At 39.7% G+C, this 17,050-nt stretch overlaps 1 protein-coding gene across 2 annotated transcripts in view; it reads left to right on the top strand.

The window, feature by feature from the left end:
* KLHL29 (kelch like family member 29) overlaps positions 1 to 17,050 on the top strand; it is a 403,260-nt gene that overhangs the window by 317,038 nt on the left and 69,172 nt on the right. For both annotated transcript variants that reach the window (XM_042829821.1, XM_042829815.1), the window contains one exon: positions 14,916 to 15,054. In XM_042829821.1, the coding sequence (XP_042685755.1) occupies positions 14,916 to 15,054 (139 nt within the window). The remainder of the gene's footprint in view (positions 1 to 14,915; positions 15,055 to 17,050) is intronic.

Here is a 17,050-nt window from a genome sequence, read left to right as displayed (position 1 = left end):
AATGAATAGGCATGTACAGTACATTGTTCTCCTTTGCTGTTTTTTAAGGCATGAAAAGCAATTTGAAGTGTATTCTTGCTTTAATGCCATTTAGATTCCTCCCACAGTAATGTCATTGCCTGTTCGTATGTATGTCTACATAACAGCGTGTTTCTGAAAAAGAAACTTCACTTCATTCCTGGTTTTAAAAAGTTTTGTTATGTTACCACTCTTCATGCAAACTGAATTTTCTATACCTTCAGGAAAAAAAAAAAAAAAGCATTAAAAATATGTTGTTGCATTTTCCTCCAACTCATCCTGACCAATGGGTTGGGAAGTTCTTTGCATGAATGCCAGAAATATGATTTAGAGTAACTTGAGTTAAAGGAGACTTAAGCTGATGATACGGTGCGGTACCATGTCAGGAGGGATTTGTTGTCTCATGTACGAGTGCAGGCTGGTTACAGGAATGGGATCTTGGGACAGCTGGAAAGGACAATCTACAAGCTTAAACACAAGTTTAAGGGAGTGCTTCTGTGCCCTGGTTCCTTTCAAAGCCCTTAGTAGGTCCCCATTTATGGTGGGGAGATACCTGAGCAGGGGGTGCAGTCATGAGCTCTGGGGTTGAGTACTTCAGGAGCTTCAATCACATCATTCAGAATAGGAGCCGCATCCATCTTTGAGGAGGTGAGGGGACAGTTTGCTTTGTGAACTCCATGCTTTGATTAATCTATTCAAATATTAACAATGCCTGGTGAGGTAGACCAAAATATCCTCTGGATATATAAATATTCATATGGTGACATCTGCCACAGCTGCATAGTTACAATTCTCTTTTCATGGGAGGAAAAAGACTCTTTGAGGAAGGTCCAATGTACCAGAGGGTTTCTCTCATCATACCTGTCACTTTGGAAGTTGTGTAACTTTTTTTACTTCTTTATGATTCCATTATTTTTGAGTTACTTGGACTGGTATATGAGGATTTAACTATAACATAGCAGCTATTAACATTCCTGGATCACTTTCAGTTGGTGAGTGTGAGGTACTATGTGATTTTCATATTATTGAACAACTTCTTTGAGCATTTGCAGGCAAGTTTCTGCCTCTAGTCCAACCCTAAAACAAACCCTGCTTTGCCCAGTTAATGTTGCAAGACTTTTTGTATGCTCCCGACCCCCACTTTTTACCCTTAAGAACATGCCTTCCATTTGATATGGATTGATACATCCCATTGGAAGCCCAGCATTGTTCCCCAGTGGGTTTTACACAGATCTAAACCAGTTGAGTTATCACATATTAAAAAATGATTTCTAATATTCAACATATTGGTGGTAGTTGTTACTTTTGTTTTTTGGCACAGGGAAGGCATTGTGTTGGTGCACCACCGGTGTCTGAGCATGCATCAGCTTTATTCTCTCCTTACTTTCTAAAGAACATGAAAATGATTGTTCATAGAATAGAATCATATAATGATTTGGGTTGGAAGGGACCTTTAAGATCATCTGGTTTCAACCCCCTGCCATAGGCAGGACACCTTCCTCTAGATCAGGTTGCATGAAGTCCCATCCAGCCTGACTTTGAATGCTTCCAAACAGAGTCGTTTCTTGAATGCTTCCTTTCTAGAAGCTCTATTCAGTACTCCATAATTGTGTTTTTTCGCTCATTTATAGATTGAATGCTAACAAGTATAAAAGAACTGGTTTTGGTTACTCCTGGGTACGTGAGCTCCAGAGGAACAGCCATAACCATAGAATACTTAGACTTCCCAGTTCCAGTTCTGAACTCTGGCTCTCTTTCCAGTTAAACCAGTACTGAAGTCTGGTGTTAAAATGATGCACAGTTTGTTTGATTGAGACAATCCTGTACAAAAAGAGGTGTTGTATTTTTATATGGAGTTGTCATTCCCAGCAGAACAAGAGATTTACAGCTCCAATCAGGTGCTGAATGGCCATTTTACAGAACAGGTACTTGCCTTCCAGCTTTATCTTTTTAACCTTTGACATTACTTAGATCAGACAAATGCGAGTTGACCCTATTATTTCACGAGAAATCATTGTTTTTCACTGTGACAAATTATAGGCAGGTTAAATTATCAAGAGCTCTTAAGTCCCAGGCTCAAAAGTTACTCTGACATTTTGCAAAATTTCATCTACATCTTGTTTTTTTCATTTGTTAGCATTCTTGCTAGATAAAGACTCCAGAGCTGCTGCTTCATCTTCAGCTTTATTTTGCACTTAGAGCATTATGTATTTTTTTTAAAAAAAGTTGCAGCCTACCCAAATTACACTTTAGTCTAGCAATTTAATGTCCTTAGAAATGCACCAAATTATCTTAATCACATTCTGCAGTGATATATTACTACTTTTAAAAAATACTGCTAGGAGAAAATCACAAGAGTACAGAGGGAGTTGAAGGAAAAAGATGTAACACTTAAGGGAAAAAAGGAAAACTAAACAAAACCCAAGACGTTAAGCTGACTCAAAAATTAACATTAAAACATGTAAGGAAATCAAGAAACAATGCTCCTTTTATAGTACTGAGAGCATCTATCTATAGAACTGTATTTATTTTAAAGTTCAGCAGTGGAGTACTGTAAAATATACCAAAACAATTTCCCTGTTGAACTGGTGTGTTGGTTAGAACTGTTAAGTACTGTCACTTCACACAGGCTTCGCATCAGTGTAGCTCCACCAGTTATTGCATAGATGCAATGGTGTTAAAGCAGCCTCTGCTTATTGATAAACAGCAGCTGCCTGATACAGTACCCATGGTGTCTTCATGGACGTGAATGGTCATTGTAAGTATATTTGGATGTAAGACACCATTATTTTTTCCAAATAATGCTAATTTCAGAAGTCACTTAATTAACAAGCAACTTATTTCAGAATTCATTTGGAGAAATGTGGTGTTCGTTTGGGTTTTTTTCTGAGAACATATTTGTCATCCAGCTTAATACAATTTTAGTAGCAAGTAGATTAGATAGTTCATTACAACATAAAATGGGCAGACACTATTTTCATTTTAGAATACCAGGCTCTTAATTACATTGATGCTATTTAATAACAGAATAACATCTTATTTTCTAGGTCAGTGTTTTGTATTTGTGTTAGGATTAAAACAGATTGACATTTAGAATACAAATAAATGAATTTATTGTATTAATTAAAAATAATGACCTAGAAAAATGCTCACAAATTAACGTAAAGACATCAGAGGTGACAATAGTGTCTTAATGTTCCTATCAACAACATACCATTAAGTAATATAAAATGTACATATCAACAAAAAAAAAAAAGCTAAAAAGAAAAAGAAAACAGAACGTGAAATGTTCACTCCATGGAAGGGTTCACACAGACAAAGGAAGAGAAACCCAACTGTCAAAGTACTGGCATTTCCTGAGAAAAGTAGGGAGCAGCTTTCACATGGGTAGGAATTTGTTCTTCTATATGTTTGCCTTCTGCTGGCCAAGGAGGGAGAAGGGAAGTACACGGAGTGGTGAAATCCTGAAGCCTTTGAAGCTGAGCATTAGATTTTTAATGAGTTTGTTCCCAGGGTTGTTCATTTATATATACAAACTGCTAATACCATATAGTTAATTAAAAGTACGGTAATTTTCATAAATATGTATATGATATATGAAAATTAATGGTCTAGAGGAATGGGAAATAATAAACTAAATTACAATAATTATCTCTCCTGAAACCAGTTCAGACGTGCCGCTCACACTAGTCAGAGGCACCAGGTTCTGCTCTGTGTCACAGGGCAGAACATCACTGAAGACAAGGTAAATAGTCGCCAACGTTGTTCCTGAAGAATGCAAAATAGAAATCAGAAAAGCCATGGATCATAAACAGCACTTATTTATTTTTCTTTTGGAGGTCTCATCGCTTTAGTTTGGGTTGCAATAAGGAATCCGCCGTTCAATAGGATCTCAGAGGCAGCTCTGTCCTCTGGGTTAACAGGCTCCATTTCAGCATGTCACGGTGAAACAGCTTGGAGACAAACATCAATTTCCATTTAAATGTAGGTAACCAAAATTAGATCCTCATTTCAACCAAATGAACCACTAGGAATACTGCTGTGACTTTGGCTAAGTGGACTTGGCGGACTAAGTGGACTCCCACTTGAGTGCACCAAAACAATGTTTTGTGCCCCCTGTATAGGTGTGTTTGTGATTTCCATGGTAAGACAGACAAGTCATTTCCATTCAGAATCTTCTATCTAAACTAAACCCCATTAGTTTCAGTTTACATAAAGCTGCAGTGCGTTTCCTCTCCTAATCGATGTGGTTTCAGCTTTCCACGTCAGCCCTCAGCATTTCTTTACATTTCACAGAGTCTTTAACACTCAGAGCTGGAAATTGTTAATGTTTGACTTTATATATTTTACCCTTCTTATACGCACGTGCCTAAGGACCCCTGTCATCTGCACTCTCCCACTGGGGAGCCGTGGCTCTACGTATTTCTGTCGTTAGCGACAAGAAGCCGCTAGTATCTGAAATTAAAACAGATCTTTGATTTCCACAAAGACCTCTAGAAGAGAAATTCACTTCAATTCTTCCGTAAAACTTTACAACTTTGTCTTCGCAGTGCAAGCGGGAGCCCTGGTGAGGCTGTCATTTGAAGTGAAGCTGCTTCACAGCCCCTTTTGTTCCCTTCCCGCTGGCTGCAGGGAGCGGGATGGCTTGTGGTGACAGCTGTACAGTTACGGATGGGAGCAGGGAGGAAAAAAGCCCTTGTTCAGTTAGGAGGGGTTTTACATCTCTCTGTTTCCATAACTACCCAGAAGGAGAAAAACATGCTTCTTTCATGCTTGTCTAGATTCAAAATTGCCTGTTGTCATCCTTTCACGGGTTCGGTGCCTTTGCGGGTTGGTCCTAGTGATATTTTTGGATGATGAAATTATTGTGAAATTTGTATATTGTCTTCACTGTTGAAATTTTGACTCTGGCTTATTGGCTGTGTTTGCTGAGGTGTCCTTTTATTTTCGTTTGCATCTGAAATGTTTTAGCCAAGTCTTATCAACCATCTTCATCGTATGACAGTCGTTCAGCTCACAAAACAATGTTTAGAAGCGTGTTTAATTCTTGGAGAACCCTAACATTTCAGTGCTAATTAAATATATCTTTGTCCTTTAATCTTAACCAGACTTTATAAAAGTGGCTTTTTTTTTTTTTTAATTCTGGCTTTGGTGAGGCAGCTACGTCACTGCCTCCCAATAACTTGTTCCTCTCTGAATATAAACAACATTTGCAGTTCAGTGGCTTCTAACACGACCAGGCAGTCACAGCTCGTATTGTCGTGCTGTGCTGCACCAACTCACTCTCCACGCAGATACCAAAAATGGGATTTTGATCGCATTTGTGTAAAAATACCTAATGTTAGCAGCAGTGCTTTCAAAAGGCTGGATGTGGCTCTGGGCAGCCTGGTGTAGTGGTTTGTGACCCTGTCTGTGGAAGGGGGGGGTTGAAACCAGATGATCTTTGAGGTCCTTTTCAACACAGGCCATTCTATAATTCTATGATTCTATGAAATGTTTGCTTAAAAACTTAGGTTTAATTTGCTATGGGGAAACAGGAGCTGAGCAGGAACAAGGGGGCATTTTACAAAACATTTCCTAAAAACATACAGCGCTGTTAAACTTGGAAAACTTTACAGTGCTTAGAAAAGCTAAAAAAAACCAAAATAATAATCAATTTTAAACTCTTTCACATCTTTAGGACAGGTATAACCTAGAGATTTGGGAAGGTGATAAGTAGGGAGATGTTTGAAGAGAATCTGACAAATACGAGGTTTTTACCATATTGTAGCATGTTCCTAAAGCTAACAACACAGAAAAACCAGAGGGCTGTTTCTGTGAGCTGCTCATTTCTGCAGCTTTCCTTTGCCTCCACTCCCAACGTATTGCGCCTTCAGATCTCTGCAATCCTGCCCCAGCTCATGGGGCACAAAAAGATCATTTGTATGTCTCCAAACCTGTTGCCATTTCTATTAATGAGGTAAGTGAGCAGCCCTGTATTTAACCATTATTATCACAACCTTGGTGACCACGAGTGCAGCACTGCTACAAGCTGAAGCTGTAGAGCATAGAACCGATCGGTGGAGCAAAGTTGTTCCATTCCGGAGTACCTGAGGGAGGGTCTGGCAGTGTTTTCATTTTTTTTTTATTTAGCATCATTTGATTACAGCTGTCTATTCTGATAGTGCAGTGAATCACCGGGAGTTACTATGCAGGCAGTCTGTATAAAAGAGCACTTCTCTATGTATGAGATGCCCACCAGACCAAGAGGTGCTGTCGCATGCATTTAACCCAGTGCATAACATACGCCCAATTCTACTTTATTATCTTTAGATGATGTATAAAATCTCTTCAGAGGGTGGGATCCCTGTACCGAAGGTCTGTGCTTTCATTATTTGCTTTCACTGGGTATCTATATACTGCTGTAGTGTGAAATACTGGATAAGTGTTTTGCCACTGATCAGGGAAGATGGGTGTATTTCAAAGCACTGTGTTAATTATAAATATGTAAGAAAAAATAAGCCCTACTCAGTTGAAATAGGCAGCACTGCCTTTGCGATGGGCAGAGGTCACAAATGCCATTTAATTAATGTATGTTAAGAGCTTTGAAATCCTTGATTGTCAGGTGCTGTGCCTTACAGTTGTGTTTATTGTCTTACTCCTCACTAATGTTTGCAATTTGTACTGCGTGCATCACTGATTTATTTTCAGAAAGCCGTCATCTTTTCTTATTTGGGGAAAGGAGCCCTGTGTCTGCTTGCTGTTCCTACACCCCTGATTGCTGGTAGCACACAATGCACAGCTTTTCTTCCACCACCAGCACTGGTCAGCCCCTGACTGCTGCTGACATGTCAGCAGCGTTGATTACGCTGTTGGTTTCACAGATGGGTGCTTCTTGTTCAAAGCCTTCAAAATGAGGAAACATTTAGCTAATGCCTTGCACTACATAAAGAGATCAAAAAGGTCTAAAAGCTATCTGCTAGTCTTCTGCTACAAGCAATTAGGGTAATACTGAATCCAGCCCAAATCACATAGTAATAAATATTTTAGCTATCCCTTAAGCGTGTATTGATATTCAAGGCTGTCTGCTGGTAAATAAAACAATCAGAACTAAATTTCTCTTTGAATCTGGGCTATTCTGTGTTTCCAGCACTCACAGGGGTTTTTTTCATTCTTTCTGTCTGTCTCTTTCCCTCTTATTTTGTCTCCAGAGAAAATTATTGTCTGCCTGGAAATCAAGTTACAGTGCTAACTGAAATAGTGGCATGTTATATACGGAACAGGGGGCCAGGCTGGCAATTTGCTGGGAGCCTCTGGGGTTTGTTGCCTTGGCCAATATAGAACAGGCCAATATAGAACAGGCTGCAGCCAACTTTCTATTTGATCAGAGGTGAATCCTGAAAAAAACAGCAGATCCTGTTACAGGAAGCTCCATCTTCATCTCAGCATGCCAGTGGGTGCTTTTGTGCTGGATCATTTGGTCTTGCTGCTTCTGCTTGCATGGATCACAGTCTGTGTTGGGAAACAAATCTGATGGTCTCAATTTTTATTTTTTTTTCTCATTCTTCCTGTGCATCCAGATATATAGTGTAAATGCAGTTCATTTTCAAAGCCAGTCACACATGCTCAATGTTTCACTTGTAACCCATCCGACTATAAATTAGTGTGCATGGGTACCATAGAAGTGTTCACCTTGTAAGTCAGAATGCCAAGACTTTTTTATAGACCCCAAACTTATTCTTTTTGGTCATTTTTATGCGCAAGCTCCAGTATCAGAATCTCTCCAGTGTTGCATTTAAGGTACATCTTTGAGAAATTAGGGGTGTCATCCAACTCAATATAAACAGAAAATGTGTTGAAATGGTTCTGTAGTCTAACATTGAAAATATCAATTCCGTAATGTGTGAGGACATCCTTGAGGCACCTCCTAATGTCAGTTCTAGTGACGATAATAGCCTGAAAATTGTTTTCAAAACATGGTGCTGTGACTTCCGTAAGTTTCTAGTACATTTATAATGGCTCCATTTACACATAGAGTTGTAGTTATCTTCCTCAAGTGAGTAAACATTGCAGCTGACTTTGATGACCCTTTTTCATTGCAATAAGGTGTGAAAAGTTCGTCAATGTGAACAGTGAAAAATTATTTAGCCCAGCAGGGCACCTCACTGCCAACAATTCTTTGAGCAGAATTATCATATGCAGCCTCATATGTGCTGTTCAGTATGGAATTTAAAATATTTTCCCAATCTCCAGCATCTGTTCCTGTTTTCTTTCATAGCAGAGGTGTGCAATAGTGTCAGTAAAATACAGATAGGTTGGTCTGTGCTATAAAGTCCCGCTGCCATAGATGTTTCTGGAGTAGAAAAAAGTCATGCCTTGCATTTCTGTGCCAACAGAACTCATCAGAAGACGACTCTTGTAGGCTTATTTCAGGATTGGTGTAGCTGTACCAGCAAGGATACAGCAAGGATTATCAGCCTACGTCCTGTCTTCAGAGGGAGTGCAGTTGGGATGCAGAGACTGGAGGGCACAGTCTAACTGAACCTTTGCTCGGGGGTGTAGTGCTCCTGTTGTCCATGTTAAGCACTTACCAGTTCATTATTTCATCTGCCTTAAGGGCTTCAGAACACATCACGTTCAGGAGAGAGAAAGTCAATTGCTTTTGGGGGCCTTTGGAGGAGGCTGGCATCCCGAGAAAAAAACCCATAATCAACAGAGACCGGGAGAGGAGAACAGAGCCAAGTCATTTTCTGTCGTTGCACTTCATCACAATGCAGGATGAAAGAGCTCCCCATTCATCAGCTCCCCCCCCTCTCCAAGAAATGACCCTATGCAGGGGAGTCAGCTTTGTTGTGCCACCTCACCTTCTGCCCTTGACAGAGTTCAATTGCAGTTGAGTTCGATTGGAAAAAAAAGGAGGAACTGTTTATCTGTAACAGGTTACTTCTCACCTTCTGTGAAAAAATCAATGAGCGGTTCTTCTCAGGTTATCTAACCTCCCTTAGTAATTCCAGGGGAGAAGACAATACAGCTTTAGGGTTTAGGAAGGAATCTCAAAATGATGGGGTGGTATCTGAGACATCTTCATTTGATTCCCACCTGGCTTCAAGAGAGGTTCAGGTTGGATATTAGGATAAACTTCTCCAAAAGAGTGGTCAGGCACTGGAACGGGCTGCCCAGAGAGAGATGGTTGAGTCACTGTCCCTGAAGGTGTTCAAGAAACGTGTGAACGTGGTCCTAAGGAACATAGTTTAGTGGGCAACACTGCGATAGGTAGATGGTTGGACTATATGATCTTGGAGGTCTTTTCCAATCTTAATGATTCTGTGATTCCCCTTTTTCTCTGTTGCTATTCGCTTTCAGATGAAAAATAATAGTAATAAAATAAGAGACCTATGTCTTGTTCTCAGTCCCAAGTTTAAAAGCTTTTCTCCAGAGATATTTGCTTGTCTTTACACTGCATGGAGGATAATTTTACCAATAGGATATTTGTCAACCAGGAAACAACTGCGTCCCTGCCCAATAATTGCTGGAGTCTCAAAAGGATGTTGATCACTTGTGGCTGAGTTTGCAGTGTCAAGATGCCTCAGTCGAGCAGACAACAGCCTCAGCTGCTGCAGAGCGAAGTACAAATGTGTAACCTTATCAGACTGGTCTGACAATGCAACAAGGCATTTGGTTACTGCCTCTCTGCAGCTGCTTCAAGCTACATAGCAAGGGTAAATGGAGCATCTAATTTCAGCCCGCATTAGGCTTTGGGTGTTGCAGTGGGGAGAAAGAGAAACTTTTGAAAATCACTAGAGAATCATGAGTTCTTGTGGCGTTCAGTAAGGCAGGTTCACTGTGGCACACACTTCCCCATGACTCATAACCCCCACTTGACAGCTAGATATTTTGCGTCATCACACAATTTCTTGTGGCTTTTAAAATACCACCGTCTATCAGAATGTGCAAGTGTTTGCAGTGCTGGCACTGAATGGTGAAAATGCTGCTTTTTCATAACTATAACTTTATAACATAACCTTGGGAATTAATCTCCCTAGTTGTTAAGGCAAGAAAGTAATTGGATTTTCTTTCAGGTAACTTTTCTTGCCCCCATCCCTCCACCCCCTTCCCCCCCATTTTCTGTACCAATCATGAAAGCATGGGTAAGCACTTGCATGTTCTTCTCAGGAATAATTAGCGATGTTTCACCAATTACCATTTGCTGTTTTATGACAGGTTTGTTTTTTTCCCAACAACTTTTTATAAACACTACTTGTAAGAAATGTTCTTCCGTATTTCAGAGTTCTTTACAATTTAGCTCTTGCTTGCTGTCCCCCCCTTTAAACCTCATCTGTCCGAATTTAAGCTGAAATAATTTTTTTTTCATTAAAAGTGGAAAGAAGCTCAAGAGCTTCCACTGTGCCACAGGAGTGTGCATTGGAGAGAATCTTTGACTGGGCGTTCAGTCTCCAAAGTGCGTGAAATACTGAATAAATAAACTTGGGGAATAAGTTCCTTTTTCCTTTTTACATCCGATCATAAGTAATTAAAAAAATAAGATTTATTATATCATTTCTGTTCCCATTACTTGATCTATACAATTACGCAGTTGTTCTTGGTCCTATATATGATCCAAGGCTTGTGGGCTCTTCAGTTGTGATTGGTCCATTAATTAAAGGGAAGATAATGTAGTGCAGTGGGTGGAGCTGGGGACCAGGAATCAAAGCATCTGAGCTCTTCCTTCTCCGTTAGTGACGTGAGGAAATTCACTTGTACCTCCTGACCCATATTGTCTCTGGGACTCTCAATATAATTATGTTAAAGTGCCCCCAGGCAATGAAATGAAGGCTGAAATGGCAATATAGCGAGTGCTTCCTTTCTCAAGCTCCACAGAGATGTTCAGCTGCAGGTTTCAGGTCAAGTCCCTTTCAGGTCCTTCAGCAATATGCCTCTTATAATTATGGAATAACATGCTGGTGCCTATTATGTACTTCTTTATGAGGAAAACATTCAGCTAGCCTTTGAGAATGATTGAGCATCAGCAGTGATGGATAGAAAGGACTGGCTTGGTTTCTGAGGTCCCAAAGCTTGTATGAACCTGGGAGGAGGAAGGAGGATTCTTTCCTATTCCTTCCTTATTATGGACATGTGGGTACTTCGTGTGATGTTCTGGGAAGAGAGAACAGGAGTTCCCACTCTACTGACACCCCTAACAGTCATCACCTCCGTTTTTATCTGTATCTGATTTAAAAAAAGAAATCAAATGAGACAAAAAGCAGATGAACAGTAAAACCTCTGTATGAACAAATAGACCAGGGAAATAAACAATAGGAAATAGCCAGCATATCCCTTTCTGAGTCTTTCAGGGAATTCCATGTCTTGGAGAAAAAGCTGGAAATGAGGAGGAACCCAGAAGAAAGACCAGCATGAGATGGTTGGGATCGTTTTTCACTGCCAGGACTGCACTGTGTTGTTTCTCCTTTTACAACTCATCGGCAGGCATTATTACCTGGTGAAGAAATTTGTTTTGCAGCTCATCCTGAGCCCTCATAAATCATTAATGCCTGGCTAAGCACAGTGTGAGCATTACAAACACTCTGAGAATGAGGGCCCGTTCTGATATAACCTTGTGTCCAATACTAATGCCTGCTAGTTATTTAGCAATACAAAGGGGCCTCAGCTAGGAAGATCGATGAATCAATGCAGTCTCCTGACTTCCTTCTCCTCTCCACCTGCCTCTTCTCTGTATGGTTCAGAAACTGAACTGCAAAAAACATGGGACTGTGTGTAGTCAGCTCTGTAGAGGGCAGCATGACAAGTCTGGGGCAAAGGAAGGAATTAGGTCCTCCAAATGGGAAAAGGGAGCTCCAAATTCTGATTAGGGCTTGTTCTGATTTCTTTCTTATGAGCCAAATGGCACAGCTGTTCCAGACCTGTGTTTTGTGCTTTGCATCCTTTAATGAATGCATGTGGCGTAAAACACACTGGAGTGTGGAAAGTACGTAAACAGAAACTGGGACCAGGAACTGCAGGACTGGATGTAATTAAAGGGTGTTCAGCAAAGTCCAAGTAATGAGTCTGTTTCCTGGGGAGCTGTCTGAGGGCTTAGACGTTCCAGTCGGCTCACACACTTACAGCAGATAGCACAGAGAGCTTCCATCACTGAGAGGCTGAACTTCAGCTCTCATTATTCAGCCATCTTGGACACAGTCTTGATGTTAAGGATGGTCTGTACCACCTGCTCACCCTGAGCCCACCCTCCAAAAAAACCCAGCCCAGTCAGAATGAAAGTAAACCCTATTTCGTCTTCTCTCTCAGAGCACAGGATCCATTTGTGTGGTTGCTATGCAGTTGTGTCTTTGAACACTAAAAGTAAGTGATCATCAGCTTTATAAGGAGAAAATGGAATGAGGTGAGATGGAGAATGACCTCTTGTGTAAGTGTACATGCAATCGTGAACTTGGGTGACTTAGTCTTGGTTGTAGCCTTTGTCTTGAAAGACTTCTGTAGGGAAGATTGTAAGTGGCTGCCACAGATACTAAAGAGAAGGAGCTTGAAGGGGAACGTAGGAAAAACACCACTGTTGTGGGTGGAGGACAGTAGGTGGACAAATTTGAAAAGGGAATGACAGAAAACACAAGTGAAATTAAGTAGAGGATATGAGAGACTGTCGGAAAGTTGAAAGGGGAAAGTAACTTTCTTTAAGGCATGAAATGGTAGCAAGTTGGTCCAGAGGAAAACATGGGTACTCCAAGTGAAAGTGGGAACGTGGGCCAAGGGAAAAGAGTCTTTTGTACGTGAAAAGGAACAGAAACTTACTTCCTCTACAATCCACCAAAAAATATGCAGCTGTCAGGGTTTAACCCAACAGGTAGCACAGCGACTGAAACGTTGGTGTGATGTCAACACTGTTTTTCTCCTGAAGTTCAACATAGCCCAGTATCAGACTTTAAGGAGGTAGAATCAACTCTGTCCCAGCTGAATGCATGACAGCAACAGAGAAAAGACATAATGCCATTCCTGTGAAACCAAAGGCGTTAGTTACTTGGGCTCTAAATCAGGCAAAACACCCAGAGTATCCATGGTCCTTCACTGGGGCCTGCATCATTGTGTTTCAGCTGAGATAAATCCCTTAAAAATAGCCCCTGCTATAGCACCCACAGGACAGAGTGGTTTATTTTCCTCTATTATAGATCTGACACAACCTGCTGTTACTTCCGTGCCCTCTCTAATGATCTGCTTGCTCTCTGGAGAGCACTGACCCATTTCAGCACAGAATAATTAGCCTTTCAGACACTACTGTGTTTCCATTAAATAGACATAAATGTGCAAGGTGACATTTATTTACTTAGGCCTGAAAAATGTGCGCCACAGATGTTGGGGCTTGGGAGAACTTCTGTTTGTTTTGACACAGCAGTTTACATTTGTATGTTTTGTGTTGTTTAACCTCTGGTGTTTCTCTCTTGTGGAGTTTCACTGGGGGACAGGAGAGCACAAAGATTATTTGGGTCCCTATTTCATAAGGCCATTTGGCAATGCTTTGGCAGCACAGTGCCCAAACCTGACACAGTGGCTTTAAACTTAATTCTAGTAACACATGCCAGCTCCTTTTAACTTTGGATTCCATGTAAAGAAATGTTGATTTACAGATCTGTCTGAAGAAGGATGTGCTTAGGATGTTACAGTGAGAAAATGAGAACCTTGACCTATTGCAAACAAAATAAAACCAAAACTCTTTAGTATTTAAAATCAGCTCTTTTATCATCTTGATCACCGGCTTTTGAACAGCCAGACTATTGCCTAGGTGAAAAGTATATTATTCATCTTGATAGCCACTTTGGCCCACAGAGTTGGAGGGAAGGCTTACCCTTAAAAGTTCAACTGGTTTATAAAACATGTAGGTTGCTCAGCAGTTCACATCCACACATGGAGATGTGGCATGCTATCATTCCATTCCGTTAGTACCACTAGGCTTTATAAAAGGAGGCATCAAGCAAGGTAGGTGCTTTATTGCAGGATGGAAACACTTTCATAGGTTATTTTAATCATTACAATTCTTTCATGATGTGTGAAAGTTGATTGTTGCTGTAAATGAAGCCATTGAAGGCTAAAAAATGAAAATGCTGCGATGGTAAAAATCCTTGGAGTGCAAAAAATGGGAATTACTGTAGACGGCAGTAATTTATTCTCTGTGTGAGGTTATTTTTTATCATAAGGATGCTTTTAAACTAATTCTGATATGTATATATTGTAATCTATAGAGCTGAGGTATATTCCAAGATGTATTGATAATTCATTTAATTGTGTATGCAATTAATCTATATATTATTTATAAGTACTATTTTACTCTGTTAACTGAGAGGCTTAACACAATTTTACTATGTTAAGGCCAAATTATTTTTGCAGGTCTTGTGGTTTTATTATTTTGACCCATATCCAGTTCATATTACATCATACCATATTTTTACTAATATTATTCTAGTATGTTCAAAGCTTATTTGCATTTGGATAGAAATTCATTAACTCTTGATTTTTATTATAACAAATTATTTTAACTTTTCTGTGATATTGCATTCTCTGTGTTTCTGATTTGCTGATGCTTAAATATTTTGTTTTCGTTTTAACCTTTCCAAATTTAGGATTGTTTTTGCTTTTTTTTCTCTATATGTTTCCGTTGTTTAGACCTACTGGTTCCTGCTTTTTCTTTTTCCTTTTTTTTTTATTTTTTTAATATGTTACGCTTGTAACTTCTGACTGTCTGTGTTGAGCCAATCTTACCAACAAAAATATCAGTTATTTCCTGTTTCTCTACTTCTTTACAAAGAAAAAAAAAAAAAAAGAAAAAAAAAAAGAAAAAAAATTGAAAAGTAAAAAGTAAAAATAAAAAACTCTTAATGGGAACCCTGGCACTGTCTGTCTTCTCTGTTCTGCAGAAATGTTGAAGGAGTTGAACCAGCAACGCAGAGCGAAAGAGTTTACAGACCTGAAAATTATTGTTGAAGGCAAAGAGTTTGAAGTCCACCAAAATGTTCTAGCTTCCTGCAGCTTGTATTTCAAGGACCTGATTAAAAGGTTTGCCTTCCTTCCAGCTGTGATCTGCTCTGTTCTTTTGTAGGGCGCATTTGTGTCGCTTTTTTTTCCTCCCCTCTCTTGCAGGTTTATGAAGATTGAATCTCCTGTCACAGAGCCAGTAGCCATTCTTTCCACTTCCTCTGAATGTATTTCCAAACTGAGACTCAGATCCATTTGTTACACATCTGACTCGTACAGTGTAATTATTTCTGATCAGTAGAGGCCTGTTTTGGCCGAAGAGAGTGTTCCACTACTGAGAGATCTAAGATTAAACTGATCTGCTAATAGCAATTCAGTAGCTGATCTGCTGATAGGCTCCGACTAAACACTATCGCTGTCCATGCTTTCAAGGGACTCCATCACATCTGACAGAAGTTTATCCTTCAAGCTACACTGAGCTGTCAGCATTCTGGGGAACGATGCTGAGACGTCGTGCTAATAGAGGATTTTGATGAGCTTGATCCCTTCACCCTGAAATCTTTGTTAACATGCTTTTGCGTGCCTTTTATGGGCAAAGGGATTGTTATTTTTATTATCCAGGGATTTTTTGAGAGAATTAAAAACAACTGATGAATTTCTCTGTAGAAAAGATTGGAAATAAGACTTTTTTTTTTTCCTGGTCAAAATATAGCTCAGTCTGCATGTTAGACAAAGCATAGTTGTTTGCCACAAACACTTGGCTTTGGGTAGGTGCAATATATACATTTTCTAAACATCGGGTCTCCGCCTTCACATTTTCCCCCCTCTGTTTCTAGCTGATTGATTCTAAACAGTGCATGATAATCTTTTTTTTCCATTACATTGATTTTTCAATTTGTATGCTTCATATACTTGCATAGGAATAAATTGGCGCTCTCATATTATTAGTAAGTTAGAGTAGCAAGTAGGGAGAAAAAAAACCATGAGGATAACTTTCATTTTTCTCTCAATCATCAGCAAATTAATGCAGCTGCTGATTTTGCCTTGCAGTATTTTCCTGAGCAGACTGAGCCTGGACTGTGCTAAAAAATGGGATTAAAGAACATTTTGCTTGCTTCAAATCCTGTATTTAAATTTCGCCAACTAACACAATAGTGACTGTATTTTATTTCAGGATGGCATATTGGCTGGTATCTCCTTTCAGTGTATCATGTCCTTTTGCACAAAGCTGGTTTTATAATTATGGATATATATTACACTTCTATGATATAACTGTGCTGACTGCCTTATCAATTATTCATAAAAAATATGTTGGCCTAGGAAGCATGTCTTTTCCCCTCTGTAAATCTAATGATTGCTAGCTGTAGCTACAGACAGATCTCTCCTGTCCTTTCTCTCTGTCTGCTCATTATCATTTAATAGTAAAGTCTGGAGAATATGCTTTTAGGGTGACAAGGTGTAGAGTCTGGAGGGAATGAAGATCTTCTCATAATCAACTTAGAGAAATATAAAAACTGACTGGCCAAAGACTGTCATCTGCATTTGCCTGCAAAGACATCTGCTTGTGTGCATAAATCACCAGGCAGCATCTATTTTTAGAGAAACATTGCTGCTGTATTATTTCCTTACCAAATGGAGATATAGTTCGCATCTAAAGCTGTTTTGGTATGCGCTCATTTAAAACAAACAAACAAACAAAAAATTAATTAAATTCTCTGAAAAGAGACTATAAGAGCAAAATCCTACATTTCAGCATTCTTGCTTGTCAGTTGTTCACACAAAGCTCACACGTGATGCAGGAAAAAAATAGCCAGAGGTTTAGCCCATTTGCCAACCTCGCCATTTTTTTGCTTTCTTTCACATCATCATCAGCAATAAGTACTGCAGAGGTCGATTTGTGCCCATAGTCAGGTCTCTCCATCCCAATTACCTTCTGTGTATGAGTATAATCTCAGTTGTACACGTGTAACCTTGATGAAGGCTAATGGAGTTGCACAGGTGTATCCAAGGCAAAAATACCTTTATTACTGATGATCATGCTTGAATAGGGAAAAATCCAGCTTGGTGTCTAGTTGAG

Source organism: Centrocercus urophasianus, unplaced genomic scaffold (assembly GCF_019232065.1).
Source record: "Centrocercus urophasianus isolate 14NV4802_14NV808 unplaced genomic scaffold, USGS_Curo_1.0 seq_10, whole genome shotgun sequence".
Taxonomy (NCBI): domain Eukaryota; kingdom Metazoa; phylum Chordata; class Aves; order Galliformes; family Phasianidae; genus Centrocercus; species Centrocercus urophasianus.
The sequence above is the reverse complement of the archived record's forward strand: the minus strand, read 5'-3'. Positions and strand labels throughout refer to the sequence as shown.